Genomic DNA, 19101 nt, shown 5'->3' with positions numbered 1-19101 from the left:
TTGTAAGATTTGCTCAAGAGGAAGGAGGCCATCAATTTGTCTAGAAATTCTGATTTTCACACAATAAGTTAATAAATGTATATCACTTGTTGAGAGAGTTGGATTCAATAATGCATGTGCACACTCGGGAGATGTTGATGCATGTGTCCAATGCATGAGCGCTCATAACTTTGAACACAATTAGTAAATAGCAATGCAGTTGAAGTGAATGCGTGGAGAATTTGGTTGGGTCTAATATGATAACACACTTGTAAAAAGTAATGGGAATGATCAAGAGATTAATGTTTGAATGACATGTGATGGAATTTGAAAAGCTACACATTTTCACAATTTATGCTTTTGTTTTTCAAAATGAACATGTTGCAACTTTCATTTGTTATTTTATGTTAAAGACCCATTCAGTGATTCCAGCACAAGTGTAACAAAATTAAAATTGTGTATAAATTGCTTAGAAATGAAGGATAAGTCATTCAAATTGTTATTTGGTATTTTTGAAATGAAAAATTAGGCAAAAAACAAAGAAAACATCAGTATTGACGAAGTTCAAGTTGAACCCCATTCAAATACATATAGCTAATTTATATACTGTCAGTATATGAATTACAGATTCATGTAAAATGTCCTATTTTGTCTTAAATACACAACTTTTGGCTGAACCACTAGCAGGCTATGTTAGCACATCTATAACAATGTCAAAGGTACCAAAATCTGAATTTTGATGATTTTTACGATCGTCCGGATGAGCAAATCACTGAATGGGCCTTTAATTTATGATTGTACCATATCATGAAATCAAAATATTAACTTTCTATAGTTTTCAGTTGACCATCTCCATGACAGTAATAATACTTTTGCTCAGCATAAGTCATGTTTTGTATTTGAATCCCTGCATACACTTATAGATATTATGGAGTGTGCTAGCACGCCATGTCAGAATGGCGGTCGGTGCTTTGACGGAATCAATGGCTACTTGTGTGTGTGTCAACCCGGTTGGACTGGAACACATTGTGAAATAAGTAAGCACTGGGGAATTTGGGATAACTGACATTTTTGGCAAGCTAAATATCTTCTTCATATTCAGGAAAGATGTTTATGTTTTTATAAGAGAGTAATATAATTGTTAGTTTATAGAGCATATTTTCAGCTCAAGTTTTGATGATTCTAGTTGTAAAATATGGTGGTATACTTTTTATATACTTTCTGGGGAAATAAGTGTTCCCAAAAGGTGTTATATCTCTCACTCATACTAAGAAGAGATAACAAGATACTGTTTAGCTTACAACCATTTAATATCATTGGCATTGTTCATCACATACAATGCACATAATTAGGCCTGTATTCTTGAATACCCCATAGTGAGTGGAGGAATGTTTTTACCAGGAGTATAAATGAGATGTTATAATCAGTGGCGTAGCTAGTGCTTGTGGCACCTGGAGACAAAGTGGTACCCCATCTAATTTTTGAAAGAATTTCTTGTGGAATGCACCCAAATTTGCACAAATATCACTAATTTGGATATAAATCAAGTATATTCGGTCTTAAAAATGACTATTTAGGGTAAAAAATAGTGTACAAACATTTTGACTTTCACTGCTAGGAGGGGTGCATAATCGATCTGGGGGTGCTGAATAGGTCAATTTGGCACCCCGAAGACAGCACCCAGGGCTCTTGCCTTCCCTTTGCCCCCTAGCTATGCCACTGGTTATAATAAAGCAAAATGACTATGTTGTAGATCAGAATAATGTTGCATTTATCTTATTATCCAGCTTACAAGCTTTGAGTGCCTAAAATACAAAAAGAAACTTAAAATCAGTTTTGATATATTCAATTTATTTTGCTTCATCACGTATGTATATGTATAAAGTTTTCAATTTTTCAATTGCCAGGGCTTTTCACCTACCCCAGTGAATATTTCAAATGTAAGAACTTTGATAATGTTTATTTGATTTTCAGATGTTGATGAGTGTGCTTCAAACCCCTGTCTCAATGGAGGCGTCTGTGTTGATGGCATCAATGGTTACGCATGTCAATGTGCTGCTGGCTTTACTGGACCCAACTGTGAACAAAGTAAGTGTGTGCTTCATTGCCTTGAATTTTTGACACATCTACTTATCCACTTATATAATGGTGGCTGATGATAAACAACATACATATGTAATTGACAGTTCCCCTAGTGTATATAAGGTGCATCATCATTTTTATTTAGTTGCTCTGAAGATGGCACTTCCGAAAGCTCAGCCTTCTGAAAAGGACTTGTTACTCATACATGTGTATTTGTGTAATATGGCTTGATAGCGGCAATGGGCTGTTCCAGTTGAAATCCATACACTTCATGTGAAAGACATAACCAGGCCGTTGCAACTCGTATACCAGCGCAATGCAAAAAGGTGGCGACACCGTCGGCTTCCCCGTGTATTACCCGCCAGCGCCATTGATATGTCACGGCCGCTGCCATTAATATTGAATATTGCTACAATTCATTTGTTTATGTTTCTTATATTCTTTCTTTTATAACTGTGACCATTTATACATGTACTTTAAATATTAACTGTCATTACTGTATCCGTTTGTTTGGTAAATTTTCATGAAATATTGATAAATTGAAGAATTTGTCATTAAACCCTGGGCGCCGCCATTTTAGAAAAGTGAAGAAAAATGCTGCTGCCACCACGATAGTACTAAAAGCTACCTAAAAAAATATGCGTAGTACTGTGGAGACTTACGTTAACATGACGTCACGAATATGCTAATTAAAGAAAAATGCTGCTGCCATCTACGTCCACATGTTGCAAGCATGACGATCGCTGACCTCACATCGACGATCGGAGTTGCAATTCCATCGCACTTCGTGCTCTATTCTTTATTCCATGACATAACCTTAATCTTACACATTGGGTGTGTATATTTCAAATGGGGTTACCTTAATGGGTGGCTTCATTTGAAGTCTACACCCCTTGTGTGGAAGATTAAGGTCATGTCTTCCGTAGATGTGTATGAATTTCAACTGGAATAACCCAATTGAAGAGCTGTGTGTGATGTAAATGAGATATGCTCTTCCCACAATACCCATACCAAGCGTACACGCTTCATACATAATGGTGAATATTAATGATTGATTTTCAGATATTGATGAGTGTGGTAGCATGCCTTGTCAGATGGGTCAGTGTATTGACACTGTAAATGGTTATACATGCCTATGTGATCCTGGTTGGACTGGACTTATGTGTGAAATTAGTAAGTCTTTTTCACAACACTGTTCCTAATTTTATTAATAATGTAATTTTAAAACAAATGTTAATCAAAATAAATTTCATATGTAACCATATAGACCACAAAGGCTTCTTGGAAGATGTTGTTAGGTTTGTTAACTTTTAAATTAGATAATGAAGAAGGAGGCGGCATATATGCTTCACCCTAGCAGGGGCGTAAGACAATGCGAGACACAAATTAATATATGCGAGGATCAGAAATGAGTGATGCAAGCCCGAGAAATTATTATTTAAATGGTGTGTTTGGGGCTCAAGCAAACTGACATATGAAAATATTGAGAGAGAAAAAAATCAGGTCTCAGCGGGGATTGAACCCCGGTTGCTGGATTAATGGACAAAGTCTTGCCACTGCACTACATGAGTTCACAGTTGGTACTCGGGCAATCTCAAGTTAAGTCCTCATGATAACTCTCTCATTGTGTCTCGGCGGTCAATCATATATTAAATAATGAAGAAGTAGGCGGCCTATATGCTTCACCCTTGCAGGGCGTAAGACAATGCGAGACATAAATTAATATATGCGAGGATCGAAAATAAACGATGCAAGCCCAAGAAATTATTATTTTAAATTAGTTGGTAATTCAGGTTGCTTGGTCATAGAGATGATTATGATCTAGTAGTAAAGGCATAGGCAGGCCGGGTAATGTGGGCCACTTTCTTTTGGTCCCTACTGGGTCGCCATCAGGCCGGCAACATAATTGAGTTCAACTACCAATGCCTAGTTCAAAATCCAATCCGTTCCTGACTAAAGGAGAATTTGGAAGCCAAATGAAATCCAACAGGGTGGGCAGAAGGCATGCAAAGCACAGGGACTTTGGAGAATGATCTGTATATTTTCTTTTCTGTGAGTGACACAAACCCCTGGATTGGCAACAGGAACCTATCATTGCTGCCCCATTCCCATGAGGATGGGTAGAAAACTGCAATCTGCCCGGGTCTAACTATGTAAAACACCCATCCCACCAAATTGTCAATGAAAATTGATTTTGCATAATCCGATATAGGGGATTGTTTAACATTAACTTTTTTTACTTTTCTTCCCCCCCCAGATATTGATGAGTGTGCTTCAAGCCCCTGCCAAAATGGAGGTATCTGTATTGATGGAGTCAATGGATACACTTGTCAATGTCCATTTGGCTTCACTGGAATCAACTGTGAAATAAGTGAGTCATATTATGCAAACATTTTTAATACCAAGAATAACAACAATTAGACATAGCTGTGGTCTTAGACCACCACAGCCGTGGTGTGGCCCCTTAATGACCTTTGATCCTAAAATCTCTGAACACACCATAGACAATGTCAATGCATGTGTGCGCTAGGCATCCCTCTGCTATACGATTTGTGCCAGAAGAGACATTTTGAAGGAATTTTGTTTCAGACCAGAATTGACCCTAAACCCCACGAGTTTCATGTGACATGTATGGTCATGGTCAGTGATGAATGTGACCAAGTTAGGACAAAATCGGTGTAAGCATGTGAGTGCTAGAGCAAATGGTAAGAATATTCTCATGAGGAGAAATATGAAAATATTTTTTCCAGTGAACATAATCAATAGCAATCAAATGACAAAAATCTTTGTATGAGTTATAACATACACTTTTGTTTTTCTTTTCTCCCCAGATATTGATGAGTGTGCTTCAAGCCCATGTCAAAATGGTGGTATCTGTATTGATGGGATCAATGGCTACACTTGTCAATGTGCTGCAGGCTTCACTGGAGTTAACTGTGAAACAAGTGAGTTAGATCTTGAGTTATATCATATACAATCAACTTCATAATGACCAGTTAATTTCTTTCCTTTTCCCCAAACACAGGATGCAAATTGTTAATGTCTTATATTGCCTCATGAATTGTTGTTTGATTCTTGTCATTATTATTTGTGATGTTTAATTGGTCATCATGATATAAAGCATATGAAAAAGAAATTTGCTTTCAATGTTTTCCTGATATTGATGAATGCAATCCCAATCTATATGTGAATAGTGTTGGAATTGCATTCCCAGCACCATTTACCATACATCACCAGGAAAACAAAATAAATTGAAAAATACATGAACTATATTTATTTTAGAAACAACACCCACAGTTTGCCAGTGTTGCCATGGGTGCAGCTGACTCTAAAAATGAAATGACAATATTAATCAATAGTAATTAGCTGATCAAATGATAAGAATCTTTGTATGAGTTATATAACATATACCTTTTTCTCCCCCCTCCAGATATTGATGAGTGTGCTTCAAGCCCATGTCTCAATGGAGGCATCTGTTTTGATGGAATCAATGGATACTTTTGTCAGTGTCCTGCTGGCTTCACTGGAGTCAACTGTGGAACAAGTGAGTCAAATCATATTATATAAAAATTTTTAGTACCACTCAATATTGGCTAGTCAGATTCTTTCCTTTACCACCTTAATTACGAACTGCGTAATTCTATTTTGTCATTATTAGTTGTGTGTCTTAGCCAGAGAAGAATGGCAGTCCCTTGCTCAAATTGTTACTAGCGCCCTGTTAATGAGCGACATACATCAGATTATCGCATCTGCTGTTATGATTGTCAGACTATTGAGTCAGCCAATCAGAACCCCACTTCATGTTTACGCTGCACACGCTCTCTAAATGTAAACAACTGTTGTTCTTCTCTGGCAGAAATTGTAATAGGGTTTTATTTGACCAAGTTTTTACCATAATCATTTTTGTATTTTTTATTTTGCAACAGTTGTTTCTGTGGAATAGGTTTTGTTCACATTCCATGCCTAAATATAAATAGATGTACACCACATACATGGATAGATTTCATAACCCATTTGTTCTTTCTTATGACATTAGTGAACCACAATCCATATAAGAATGGTGCTGTATGTGTTGATGGAATCAGTGTATAAACCTGTTATTTTCAAGCTAAATGGACTGGTGTCAACTGCCAAACAAGTAAGGTGAATGTTTCATTTTTTTCTTTTTTCCAGATATTGATGAATGCAGCACCAACCCATGTCTGAATGGTGCTGCATGTATCGATGGAATCAATGGATACACATGTAATTGTCTACCTGGATGGACTGGTGTCAACTGTCAAACAAGTAAGTTTGAACCTCAACAGTGTTTTGTATTTGCATGGTATAGGGATCATTCCAAAAACTTGTGCACCTTGGCACATACAGGGTGAGTCAAAAAACTGCAATAGAACAAAGAATCGATATTTATGCGAGAACCAAGTTGAACTTTCCCATTATTGAAAGTTTCTATAAACTATCCACTTACTTGTTTTTATAAATGCCACACTCAATAGTCACCTTCTGTGAAAAAATTAAATGACTCGCTACTACCGTTTAATTTTTATGAGTCCTTTTGCTGCGATACCCAATTTCATTATTTGTCCACGAGGTACCGTGTATTTTGAATGAGAACATACAAAAGCACTAGCTCTGAAACTGACTTTAACTTAAATAAGGTTGATTTTGGTGTTATTTTAATTTCTTTTTTTTCTGTTCAAACAAACTTTCTAACATTACTTAAAGTCCTTCATACCTCACTCGACTCCAACTCCAGTTTTTTAAATCCCAATATGTCCAACTTACTGGATATTTTGTAATTCAATCCACTTCAATTTGTGCGCATTTCATTTCGACATTTGAAAAACCCACCTACGAATTTATATGTTTTTGATAGAGAATAAACATCTTTAAAGTAAAGGAAAATAATGTTTCTACTCATGAGCAATAACACTCTGGGTACTCTGTTTTATTTCAATGCCAATGAGATTAAGAAAAGGGTAGTTGTTCCAAATCTACCTTACAGAGAGTGGGCTGACATTCAAATTTTAGATGTCTCTTGGACAAACATTAAAATTGGGTATCGCTATAAAACAAAACAGTAAATGATAATTCCTTGATTTTTTTCACACAAGATCACAAATGGATATGTTATTTATAAAATGTTTTAAAACCTAAAAGGTTCAACTCGGTTCTTAAATATAAATGGACTCTTTTCTCTGTTGCACTTTGTTTTTACTCACCCTGTATATTCCAAGAAGAATTGAACCCAACTGTGAAACAAGTAAAGGGATATATTCTATATTAAATGGTTAAATTCTTTTCCTTTTTCCAGATATTAATGAATGCAATCCCAACCCATGTTTAAATGGTGCTGTATGTATTGATGGAATTAATGGATACATATGTAATTGTCAACCTGGATGGGCTGGTGTCAACTGTCAAACAAGTAAGTGACAAATTTCAGGTTTGGTGTTCATTGGGCTTCAAAATGCTTGTACAATATGCTCTCAAACATAAAAGTATGTGGAATTTATTGCACATAAACACTGTGGATTTTAAGCATTTTTTACAAGTCTTGTATGATTATAAGTAGGTGAAACAACATTACTGCCATATATTTGTGATGTTTAATTGGCCAAACTGCAGAAGTGCATGTAGCATATTTTAAAGAAAATATTTTTTTAAATATCTCCAGATATTAATGAATGCAACCCCAACCCATGTCTGAATGGTGCTGCATGTATCGATGGAATCAATGGATACACATGTAATTGTCTACCTGGATGGACTGGTGTCAACTGTCAAACAAGTAAGTTTGAACCTCAACAGTGTTTTGTATTTGCATGGTATAGGGATCATTCCAAAAACTTGTGCACCTTGGCATGTATATTCCAAGAATTGAACCCAACTGTGGAACAAGTAAAGGAATATATTCTATATTAAATGGTTCAATTTTTTTCATTTTTCCAGATATTGATGAATGTAATCCCAACCCATGTTTAAATGGTGCTGTATGTATTGATGGAATCAATGGATACACACTAAAAATCACATTGCTATAAGAATTCACACGTCTGCTCTAAGGCATTAAAATTTAAGGTCAACTTCAAATCTAATCTACCACCTTAAACTATTTTAAATCTAAGTACTAGTCCTTAGTTTACAATTCACAAACCTTGATTATGCAACCGCATTATACATGTTGTTTGGCGACATCGCATAAAGAAATGAGCTGAGTGACAAGTTTCAGGTTTGGTGTATTCATTGAGCTTCAAAATATTTGTTCAATGCTCTCAAACATACAAGTATGTGGAATTCATTATGCATAAGACACTATGCTTTTTAAGCATTTTTTACAAGTCGTCTTGTATAATTATAATTAGGTGAAACAACATTACCACCACATATTTGAGATATTTTATTGGTCAGTCCAATTAAATTGCAGGAATACATTTTGAAGAAAATACTTCCTTTAAATGTCTCTCCAGATATTAATGAATGCAATCCCAACCCATGTCTGAATGGTGCTGCATGTATCGATGGAATCAATGGATACACATGTAATTGTCAACCTGGATGGACTGGTGTCAACTGTCAAATAAGTAAGTGACAAGTTTCAGGTTTGGTGTGTTCATTGGGTTTCAAAATGATTGTCCATGTTCTTGTGGTTTGTATTTTAATGGTGTAGTAATCATTCCAAAAACCAATTAATGGATACACATGTAACTGTTAATCAGGATGGACTGGTGTCAACTGTCAGTTGTTTTAACCTCAGCAGTTGTTTGTATGTGAATGGTTTAGCGGTCATACTAAAAACGTGTGCACCTTGGCACATATTATATTCCAAGAAAAACTATCAAAAAAGTAATGTGTCAGTCTGCTACGCTTTTTGCCTAAGTCATTTTTTGTAATTTTGTGAACAAAGTACAAAATATGGTTCAAGCATGTATTTAAACATATTTATTCACCAATCTATGCACAAGAACAAATGATAATGATACAAATGAAAGGTAATAATCCGAAATAATTAGGGTGATTACGTAAGTGATACATGCTTGAACCACATGTTCTTTGTTCTCAAAATTGCAAAAAATGACTCAGGCAATTAGCGTAGCAGGCTGATGAATATTCTATATTAATGGTACTATTGTTTTCTTTTTTTTCCCTAGATATTGATGAATGCAATCCCAACCCATGTCTGAATGGTGCTGCGTGTGTTGATGGAATCAATGGATACACATGTAATTGTCTACCTGGATGGACTGGTGTCAACTGTCAAATAAGTAAGTGAGAAGTTTTAGGTTTGGTGTTCATTGAAATTCAAAAGTCTATAAAATCTTAGGCTCTTGATGATCTCAAAATCATACTATGACCCTCGTTTGAGATCATCGTGGGCCTACAATTTCTATCGTGCCTCTTATAGCAGTCAATAGTTGTATAATATAACACATGGTTGATTTCCAGATGGGGTTTATGATAATTGTTTTAAATCATACTTTGTCTTTAACATACCTTTATTCACACTTCAGCAGATCTGAGGTAAACCAGTGATCACACAAATATGTATGAATTTATATATTCCCGTGTATATACAAATATATATGAGCTTATTAAATGATGGATTTGCTTATATTTTACAGATATTGATGAATGCAGCCCCAATCCATGTCAGAATGGTGCTGCATGTGTGGATGGAATCAATGGATATGCATGTATCTGTCTTCTAGGATATGAAGGATTTAATTGTGAAATTGGTATGTTATAATTATATATATAATGAGACATTAATTACACTTGTTATCAGATATCAGATTGCAGTGTGTGCTCTTCTTAGTGCTAGTAAATACTGCCTTTTGCTTAAGGCAGGTGGTTTCAAGATATTCACCTCCCAAATCACAATGCAGTATCTGCTATGTTATTTACATGTAGATACATCATTTTGACTTTGCAAGCAAACTGATCCAAAATGAAATTGTCTACTAAGTAAGAAGGCAGTATCTATTTTGTAACATATTTATAGCTGGATGGACTGGCATCATTCACCTCATATGGAAGACATGGCCTTAAAGAGGAAGACCTGCCAGAGTAGGTCTTCTGGGGGTGAACTAAACCTGCCTGGTTATCAAATTAGTGACAAGGTTATCTCTGAATTTGACAGGTGCTAATTGATGTAATAACATTAAAACAACAATTAGCGCCGGTCAAATTCAGAGATAAGCTTGTCATTGATTAATTTGATAACCAGGCTGGTTTGGTTCACCCCAGAAGAACTGCTCTGGTGGGGCTTCCTCTTTAATCTTCCTCACAGAATGTGGGAATCTCAAATGGGATTATCTAATGGAGATCCCATGTGTAGGAGCCAGGTCATGTCATCCATGGGGAGGTGAATTTCAACTGAAATAGCACATCAGGTTATAGTATTTATACCTAACCCAATCCTAATCCTAACCATTCATAATCCTATTCCTAGCCTTTATTCTGGTTGCAATCCTAAGTCTTACCTATACCTATTCCTAACCTTTATTCTGGTTGCAATCCTAAGTCTTACCTATCAGAACCCACTTCACTACAGCAACTCTGACCAAAGTTTTGGAACCCTTGAACACAACATCACTATTGGGTCCACTACTCCACTGCACACTACAGCAACACTGATTGAAGTGTCTTTTAACAGCAACATCAAATATTGATCAAACTACAATATCATGACAGAGACCCTCAAAAGTAACATAATTTTATTTCTGAAAATCCATTTATCTTTGAAGATCTGTCAAAGATTTGAAGAGCTTTCCTCCTCAAGTACCACAATGTTTTGAAAATACCTGGAATATACAAATTGGATATAAAATTCTAATTAAATACAAGTTACTGATCTTGACTATTTATCCTTTTAACATTTTTGCACTTCACTCTTGCTAAACTTTCAATACTTCTATTTTAAAAGGTACAGGAACCTTATTGCTTTATGCAGTAATTATTATTAATTATTCTTCACAAGCAACATGCCCTTATTAGGAGTGGTGGGCGGGAAAACCAACAGTGAATCAAAACAAATGACTGCGCTCCAAAGTCATTAAGCAACGACAAGTCTGATTGGCTTCTGGGCCATAGTACCATCAAAACAAACTGCCTAGCAACGACATGACCCAAACTACAGTAAACAGAATTGTCCATTTCTCAGCATGGGTTAATTAGTTTAACGTTGCTGCATGTTAATATGCAGGATACCTTGTTCAACATTAGAAACTACAGATGTAGATGTGCAGTTATAGAAAAACATTGTGTAACCAGATTATCCCCAATTTTTGTATGTGAAGTTGTGCCATACGCTGTATATGATTGGCAGACCTTAAAAGGCCTCCAAATCCTTAATCTTAAAATATACATTGAAAGGCCCCACAAAATAATAGCTTTTTAGCTTTGAAGTGTGGCAACTTGAAATCTAGTCTTCACTCAATGATAAGTTATGGCTAAATGCATGTTTCTTTTGGTCAAAAATCTTTTTTTTTAACTTCCCCATAGGACCATACAGTTAAGCCATTAGTAAACTGAACAACTTCTGGTTGCATAAACAATGCCCTCTAGAGTCTGTGATGTGAACATACCTACCTTACCCTCATGCCAACCTTTATACCTACCGTTTGCATTATCTAAATGGAACAATGCAACAAAACAAATTAATGTGTTGTCAAATGCATATAATGAAGTACATGGTGCATTTTCTAAAAAGGACACATGTAATTAGTCAATACAATGTGTGTGTTGTCAAATTCACTACAAATGCAGCAGTATGTAAAAACTTTTCCATATAGAACAGTGTATGTGAAAAGCTAATAATATTTAAATAGTGTATAAGTCTGTGAGATTATGATAAAACAACATGCTGAAATATCACAAAAAAAGTTTCATATATAGTATGTGATGCAAGCAAGGATATGTAATTGTTCTTTTAAATTATGTATAGGAAATGTTTGAAATTGTAAATAGACAATAACAGCAGCCAATGTGCAGGTAGGGCCCAATGGTTTGCGCAAAAAAAAAGAAGAAATTTGCAATGAAAAAATGGCAAATTGTGATGAATTATGCAGGGAAATAGCCAATTTTGCAAATAATGTGCGGAAAATAGCCAATTGTGCAGAAACTTGTGTATATTTTGTAAGGAATTATGTGAATTATGCTAATTTTGTGGGGATGCGCAGCATTTTGATGACATCACAGGTTGACTTATTGGATCATTTTTCGTGAGCAAAATGGTAGATAGCAAGGGAGAAAAAATAGGCAAATTGCCTGCACAAAATTTTATTGCGCGGAGAAGGGCAAATTGCGTGGCACTTAGTGGGATTTTGTGTCGCAAAAATTGTTGGGCCCTGCCAATATTGCACATTGACAATAGAAATTGCCTGTATTCTTTTCATTATGAAATATGATTTTGACAATTCTATAAATTTGTAGCTAGGATTAATATAAATCTGTGTTTATAGACATTGATAAATGCAATCCCAACCCATGTCTGAATGGTGCTGTATGTGTTGATGGAATTACGGAATACACATGTATTTGTCAAAATGGATGGACTGGAACTAACTGTCAAACGAGTAAGTCTAGTTAACACTTTCTTCATTGCGCCAATAGAAAAATCACACTCTTTGCTCCACTGATTGCAAAAGTGCATGGTGGCCATCCTGGATATACAAATGAGTGAAAACATCAAGCATATTATTAATAGGAAAATAGGTTTGCAAATAAACAACAACTATGCATGTTTGTCTAAAACGTGCAGCTGTCTAAGGAAAACTTTTATTTAAAAACATCTATGGAACAATTGCGATCTATTGCATGCAAAAATTTCAATTTTCAAATGTATTTCTAGGCTAAATAAGTGTAGTCTTTATCTGGCAGTACTGTATATGAGTCTCTACCACGCTAAACATAAGATAATGCTGGTTATATCTGCCGTATCGTATTATCAGGGGGGGTGTAGTATTGCCACTCCAGGCAAATATCCAATGGGAACAATATTGCAAAATCCTTCTGATGTCCAGCTTCCAAAATGATTTAAAAAATGGAAGTCCTGGAACAAATTCCCACAAAGCGAGTCAAACGTTTTGAATGCTAAATGAGCCAAAATACTGGATGGGGGCTTGTCTCAGGCAAACATGGTGGGGTTAACTCCAATACTGCTTTACACTGTTCTGATCTTTGCTATTTCTCTATTTCTAAATAACTTACTAAATAACTAACTTAATAACTAACTAAAAACTAACTATAAATAGCTAACTAGATAAATAAATGATTGAATAAATAAGGCTCCAAACAAATAGGAAGCCTGTGCTATACAAGTCAGAAATAAAATTACCTAGTTAAAACTCCAGCACAGCCAGTTATTGGTAAGTATTGCAAAACTAGTGTGGTGCTTTCCCTAATTACAGGGCTAGTTGCATGATACTAACCAATCACAGGTCATAGGGTGTTTATTTGACAGGATTGTAGACACAACTGTGTGTTTTGGGCCAAGTGCATCTGGGTCAGTTGGTGGACTGGTAACATTTACACATAGCATCAGGGATTATGTAAATTGGGATATAACAACTAGGAGAACAATATGTACAGATATGTAAGCTGCCATCACACTACCGCTATTTCTTCCGGCATTATTGCGTATGTGCTCCGTGCTCAAGCAGTAAAATTGCCCTTAAATCATCACTTGCTGCATCCACAATTAGACTTTTTCAAGCCAGCTATAGTGTATTTTTTTCAAATGTTGAACATTATTTTTTGTAAATGTTAAATGCTATTTTTAAGGATATTTTTAATGCATCCATGAACTCAATTTATTAGATACGAGGGTTGGTCAATAATATCCCGCAACCATTATTTATCTTCGCTCATGCATGACTTAGATGACTGTTACTTACGATCAATAAAGTTTGTACCTTTGTCTTTCAAAACGCACAACAATTAGTATCAGAGTACCTTTAATTACGTAATCTCATTTGCATAAAGTCATTGCTATATGTACACTGACAATTGTCAACATTGGCGAGAAATTTGAATTGGCTTTGAGGAACGTGTAATAAAAAGAAGCAGAAGTAAGGACCAGAGCAGTTTACAAGCCTTATTTTTGGTATGAGGTAATCTGAGTATATTCAATTAATAATTGTGAAAGAAGAAATGTATCCGTCAACAGATGAGGAAAGGGACCGTCTTTGAACTTCACCAAAAATAGCCCTATAACAACAATCAAAAATGGTGAAAAAAACAGCAAAAAAGAGCCCACACGGCAGAAGAAAGAATCCAAATTATCTCCAAAATAAAAACAAAACCAAATATGGTTATTGGTATGGTATTAGAGATCATAGTCAGGACAATAGAATTTGTTGCAACAAAAATAGAAATATGCGCATGCGTTGATGGTATGCATGATTAAAAGTTCCAAAAATGTATGAAAAAAGTAAAAATTCATCAAAAACGCGCTAAAAACAGGACTAATACAAGGTTTGCGGAACAGTAGCTGTGTGAGTGAATTGCTATACCAAGTCTTATGCTAAAATTAGACACACCTTTCGAAATTCTAATTTCTTATTCAATCCAGAGCCTCTCTATGGTGTGCCGCTTTAATTACAAAAACAAGACCTTTTGAAATTAAAGGTTCATTAAGAAAGAAATGTTTATGGTTTCACCACTGGGACCTCCCTTTTTTATAATCAGTAGATACCCAATCAAACCAGGTACCATTGGTTAAATTATGTCATCGATTAATCTTTCTATCTCTTATTATGTAAAGATCAATGGGTGATAAAGCCTACTCAAAATTGGAGATATTCAACACGAATTCTTTTCTTTAATAAAAATGGTATATGTCTAAAAAGAGTCCAGCATCATGCCTATGTTATCGGTCTATAAAGCTGCAAAAACCGTGCCAGATTATATACTTTTATTCTCGAGATATTTGGAATTATGTAACAATACCTCAATTTGGCGCGAGATTTTCTTGACTACTTTTCACCATAAATCAGGCAGTGCCCATACGCTATTGTGTTTATGCTAATGTCATTACGTAAACAAGCATTCAGTATCGCTAATACATATTCGTTTTGAAAGACAAAAGTACAAACTTGAATTTAGCGTAAGAAACAGCCATCCAAGTCATGCATGAGCGGAGATACACTATAGGTGCGGGAACTTATTGACCAGCCCTCGTACATCAGATCGACCAACAATGCCGCAATCCCGGTCAAGAATACAAGAAAATACTCTTTCAGTCATGAGAATTAGCCTAAATTTACACATCCTACACGTAAGACATTTCGATAGTCTGTTCAGATATCGCTGTCAAGTTTGAGGTGATTGACCCTGTGATTGACAGTCAGAAATGGGTACTGTACGCGATGCTGGGCGCAATTAGAGGCATGTAAGATCAACGGTCGCCAGCTACTCAGCACCCCTAATGGCAGCCCCAAGTGGGTGGGAATGGTGGGAATCGCAAGTAAAATCGAACTGGAAAAGTTGGCACGCATACCAGCGAAATTTACTGTTAGGGGCTTGATAATCTCTTCAGCCACCAGTTTGATACTGCATGCTCTCCACAGTTTGTGTGTAGTGAACAGAATCAAATTGGCAGAGGTAGAGACAACATTTACAGTTGCCAAACAGATGTAAACAAATTAAGGCATTTTTACACATTACTAAAATTCACATGATTGGTATGCATGTTTTCTTATGTGCAAGATAATAATATATCTTTACAGCTGACAAAGCCATCAAAAAGATTGTTTAACATCAAATGGTTCAATTCAAATTTCCAGATATTAATGAATGCAATCCCAACCCATGTCTGAATGGTGCTCTATGTATCGATGGAATTAATGGATACACATGTAATTGTCTACCTGGATGGACTGGTGTCAACTGTCAAACAAGTAAGTTTAAACCTCAACAGTGGTTTGTATGTGAACGGTTTAGTGGTCATTCTAAAAATATGTGCTCCTTTGCACATTTTTATATCCAAGAAAAGCTGGACCCAACTATGAAAAAAGTAATATTCTATATTAAATGGTTCCATTCTTTTCTTTTTTTTCAGATATTGATGAATGCAACCCCAACCCATGTCTGAATGGTGCTGTATGTATTGATGGAATTAATGGATACACATGTAATTGTCTACCTGGATGGACTGGTGTCAACTGTCAAATAAGTAAGTGAGAAGTTTCAGGTTTGGTGTGTTCATTGGATTTCAAAATGCTTGTCCGTGTCATCGTGGTTTGTATTTGAATAGTGTAGCGATCATTCCAAAAACCATTGTAATGAAATTAATGGATACACATGTAACTGTCAACCAGGATGGACTGGTGTCAACTGTCAAACAAGTTTAAACCTCAAAAGTGGTTTGTATGTGAACGGTTTAGCTGTTATTCTAAAAACATGTACACCTTAGCACATTATATTCCAAGAAAAGCTGGACCCAACTATGAAAAAAGTAATATTCTATATTAAATGGCTCTATTCTTTTCTTTTTTTCAGATATTAATGAATGCAATCCCAACCCATGTCTAAATGGTGCTGCATGTATCGATGGAATCAATGGATACATATGTAATTGTCTACCTGGATGGGCTGGTGTCAACTGTCAAACAAGTAAGTGACAATGTTGAATAAGATTCATCAGGTTTGTTCAGTAAATAAACATTTGGATATTTGCTTGTCAAAACCAAGAGAATTTTTACTCACTACAATATTTCATCCTACATTTCGGAGGACTTCATCAGGTATGACTGATTTGGTCATCTGATCCACTTTCCCGGTAAACAAGTTTGAGTGGTTTCCAGTGTTCCATAGTCTCTTTTGCAGACTTCAGAAGTGGATCGTAGACATAACTTAAGAGGTAGGTGCCCTCCTCTCTGTTTAGGTTGTTGGCGTCCCGTTTTCTAATCGTCATTGCTTCCCGAACTTCTCTGGATCTTTTGTCGTGCTTCCATCCAAGGATCTTGGATTCTTCCCAATCTATGACATGGTTTGCTCTTGCTACATGATCTGATATGGCTGATTTGGTCTGTTCCATTTCCGATGCTCTGAGTGAGTGAACTTTTTCTCATTAGCCTTTTTGACTTCCGCTTGATGCTCAGCAAGTCTGGTGCCGAACATCCGTGAGTCATGTCTATGATCCACTTTTGAAGTGTAGGACAAAATATTGTAGTGAGTAAAAATTCACTTGGTTTTGACAAGCAAAAATTCAAAATGTTTAAGTAAGTGACAAGTTTCAGGTTTGGTGTGTTCATTGGGTTTCAAAATGCTTGTCTGTGTCCTCATGGTTTGTATTTGTATGGTGTAGCGATCATTCCAAAAACCAATTAATGGAATTAATGGATACACATGTAATTGTCAACTTGGATGGACTGGTGTCAACTGTGAAACAAGTAAGTTTATACCTCAACAGTGGTTTGTATGTGAATTGTTTAGTGGTCATTCTAAAAACATGTGCACCTTTACACATATTATATTCCAAGAAAAACTGGAATCAACTATGGAAAAAATTAATATCATATATTTTAAGTAATATTCTATATTAAATTGTTCTATTCTTTCTTTTTTTCCCCAGATATTAATGAATGCAACCCCAACCCATGTCTGAATGGTGCTATATGTATCGATGGAATCAATGGATACATATGTAATTGTCAACCTGGATGGGCTGGTGTCAACTGTCAAACAAGTAAGTATAAACCTCAACAGTGGTTTGTATGTGAACGGTTTAGCGGTCATTCTAAAAACATGTATTCCTGTGCAATAAGTAAGGGGATAAATTTTATATTAAATGGTTCAATTCTTTTCCTTTTTCCAGATATTAATGAATGTAACCCCAACCCATGTCTGAATGGTGCTGCATGTATTGATGGAATCAATGGATACACATGTAATTGTGTACCTGGATGGACTGGTGTCAACTGTCAAACAAGTAAGTATAAACCTCAACAGTGGTTTGTATGTGAATGGTTTAGCGGTCATTCTAAAAACATGTATTCCTGTGCAATAATAAGGGGATACATTTAGAGGTTAATAACTGCGCATCGGTTATTTTGAGGCATTGTGAAAAATCTAAACATTTTGCCTTTGAACCCGAGGGGCGTAGCACCGAGGGATATTCCGAGGTCCAAAGCAAATGTTTAGATTTTTCACAATGCCCGACATATTACCGATGCAAAGTTATTAACCTCATTCATAACCGTCACTTAAACCTCTTCACCTTACAAAATAGCACAAAATATTGCTCAAAAGTTTATAAAAATAGAGGATTTTTACATCTTCCCTTTCCAAAAATCGATCAGGCTAAAACAGGACAACCAATAACAAAAGTGCGTATCACAATCTGTGCAAATATGGTAGCGCCAGCAATCCAAATACGGCAGCCAGCGCCACAAGAGTTTGTTCGACGACAACAACATAAGCGCCGCCGTCAATTGTAAAGCGACATTGGAACAATTACGCATTTTGCGGTCAATTGTGAGATATTAATGACCTCGATTTGCGTTCGCGTTTTCATAAATAACTAAATGTAATTGGATCGCACGCATCGCGTTTATTAATGAGGTTATGAATTCATATTAAATGGTTCAATTCTTTTCCTTTTTCAAGATATTGATGAATGCAATCCCATAATATTCTATATTAAATGGTTCCATTCTTTTATTTTTTTCAGATATTGATGAATGCAATCCCAACCCATGTCTGAATGGTGCTGTATGTGTTGACGGAATCAATGGATACACATGTAATTGTCTACCTGGATGGACTGGTGTCAACTGTCAAATAAGTAAGTGACAAGTTTTAAGTTTGGTGTGTTAATTATTGAGCTTCAAAATGTTTGTCTAATGCTTTCAAACATACAAGTATTCGGAATTCATTGCACATAAAACACTGTGCATTTTAAGCAATTTATTCAAGTCTTTTATAATTAGTGACAACATTAAGGTGGTACTACACGCCTTGATAAATTTGTGACTATCTTTGCATCAACCTCAAAAAATAATAACACCCTGGTAACAAAATTTATGTATATATTAT

At 35.7% G+C, this 19101-nt stretch overlaps 1 protein-coding gene across 40 annotated transcripts in view; it reads left to right on the top strand.

Annotated features, from left to right (window-relative positions):
• LOC140159281 (uncharacterized) overlaps nt 1–19101 on the top strand; it is a 137879-nt gene that overhangs the window by 47946 nt on the left and 70832 nt on the right. For 21 of the 40 annotated variants that reach the window (XM_072182972.1, XM_072182967.1, XM_072182826.1 and 18 more), the window contains 18 exons: nt 903–1016; nt 1954–2067; nt 3124–3234; nt 4319–4432; nt 4893–5006; nt 5492–5605; nt 6235–6348; nt 7376–7489; nt 7739–7852; nt 8532–8645; nt 9213–9326; nt 9684–9797; nt 12525–12638; nt 15849–15962; nt 16124–16237; nt 16564–16677; nt 17639–17752; nt 17882–17995. In XM_072182972.1, the coding sequence (XP_072039073.1) occupies nt 903–1016; nt 1954–2067; nt 3124–3234; nt 4319–4432; nt 4893–5006; nt 5492–5605; nt 6235–6348; nt 7376–7489; nt 7739–7852; nt 8532–8645; nt 9213–9326; nt 9684–9797; nt 12525–12638; nt 15849–15962; nt 16124–16237; nt 16564–16677; nt 17639–17752; nt 17882–17995 (2049 nt within the window). The remainder of the gene's footprint in view (nt 1–902; nt 1017–1953; nt 2068–3123; nt 3235–4318; nt 4433–4892; nt 5007–5491; nt 5606–6234; nt 6349–7375; nt 7490–7738; nt 7853–8531; nt 8646–9212; nt 9327–9683; nt 9798–12524; nt 12639–15848; nt 15963–16123; nt 16238–16563; nt 16678–17638; nt 17753–17881; nt 17996–19101) is intronic. The other 19 variants (XM_072182783.1, XM_072182765.1, XM_072182757.1 and 16 more) reach the window with 19 other exon arrangements.

The sequence above is a fragment of the Amphiura filiformis genome, chromosome 1, assembly GCF_039555335.1.
Source record: "Amphiura filiformis chromosome 1, Afil_fr2py, whole genome shotgun sequence".
NCBI lineage: Eukaryota > Metazoa > Echinodermata > Ophiuroidea > Amphilepidida > Amphiuridae > Amphiura > Amphiura filiformis.
Note: the sequence above shows the minus strand (reverse complement) of the source record. Positions and strands in the feature narration are given on the sequence as shown.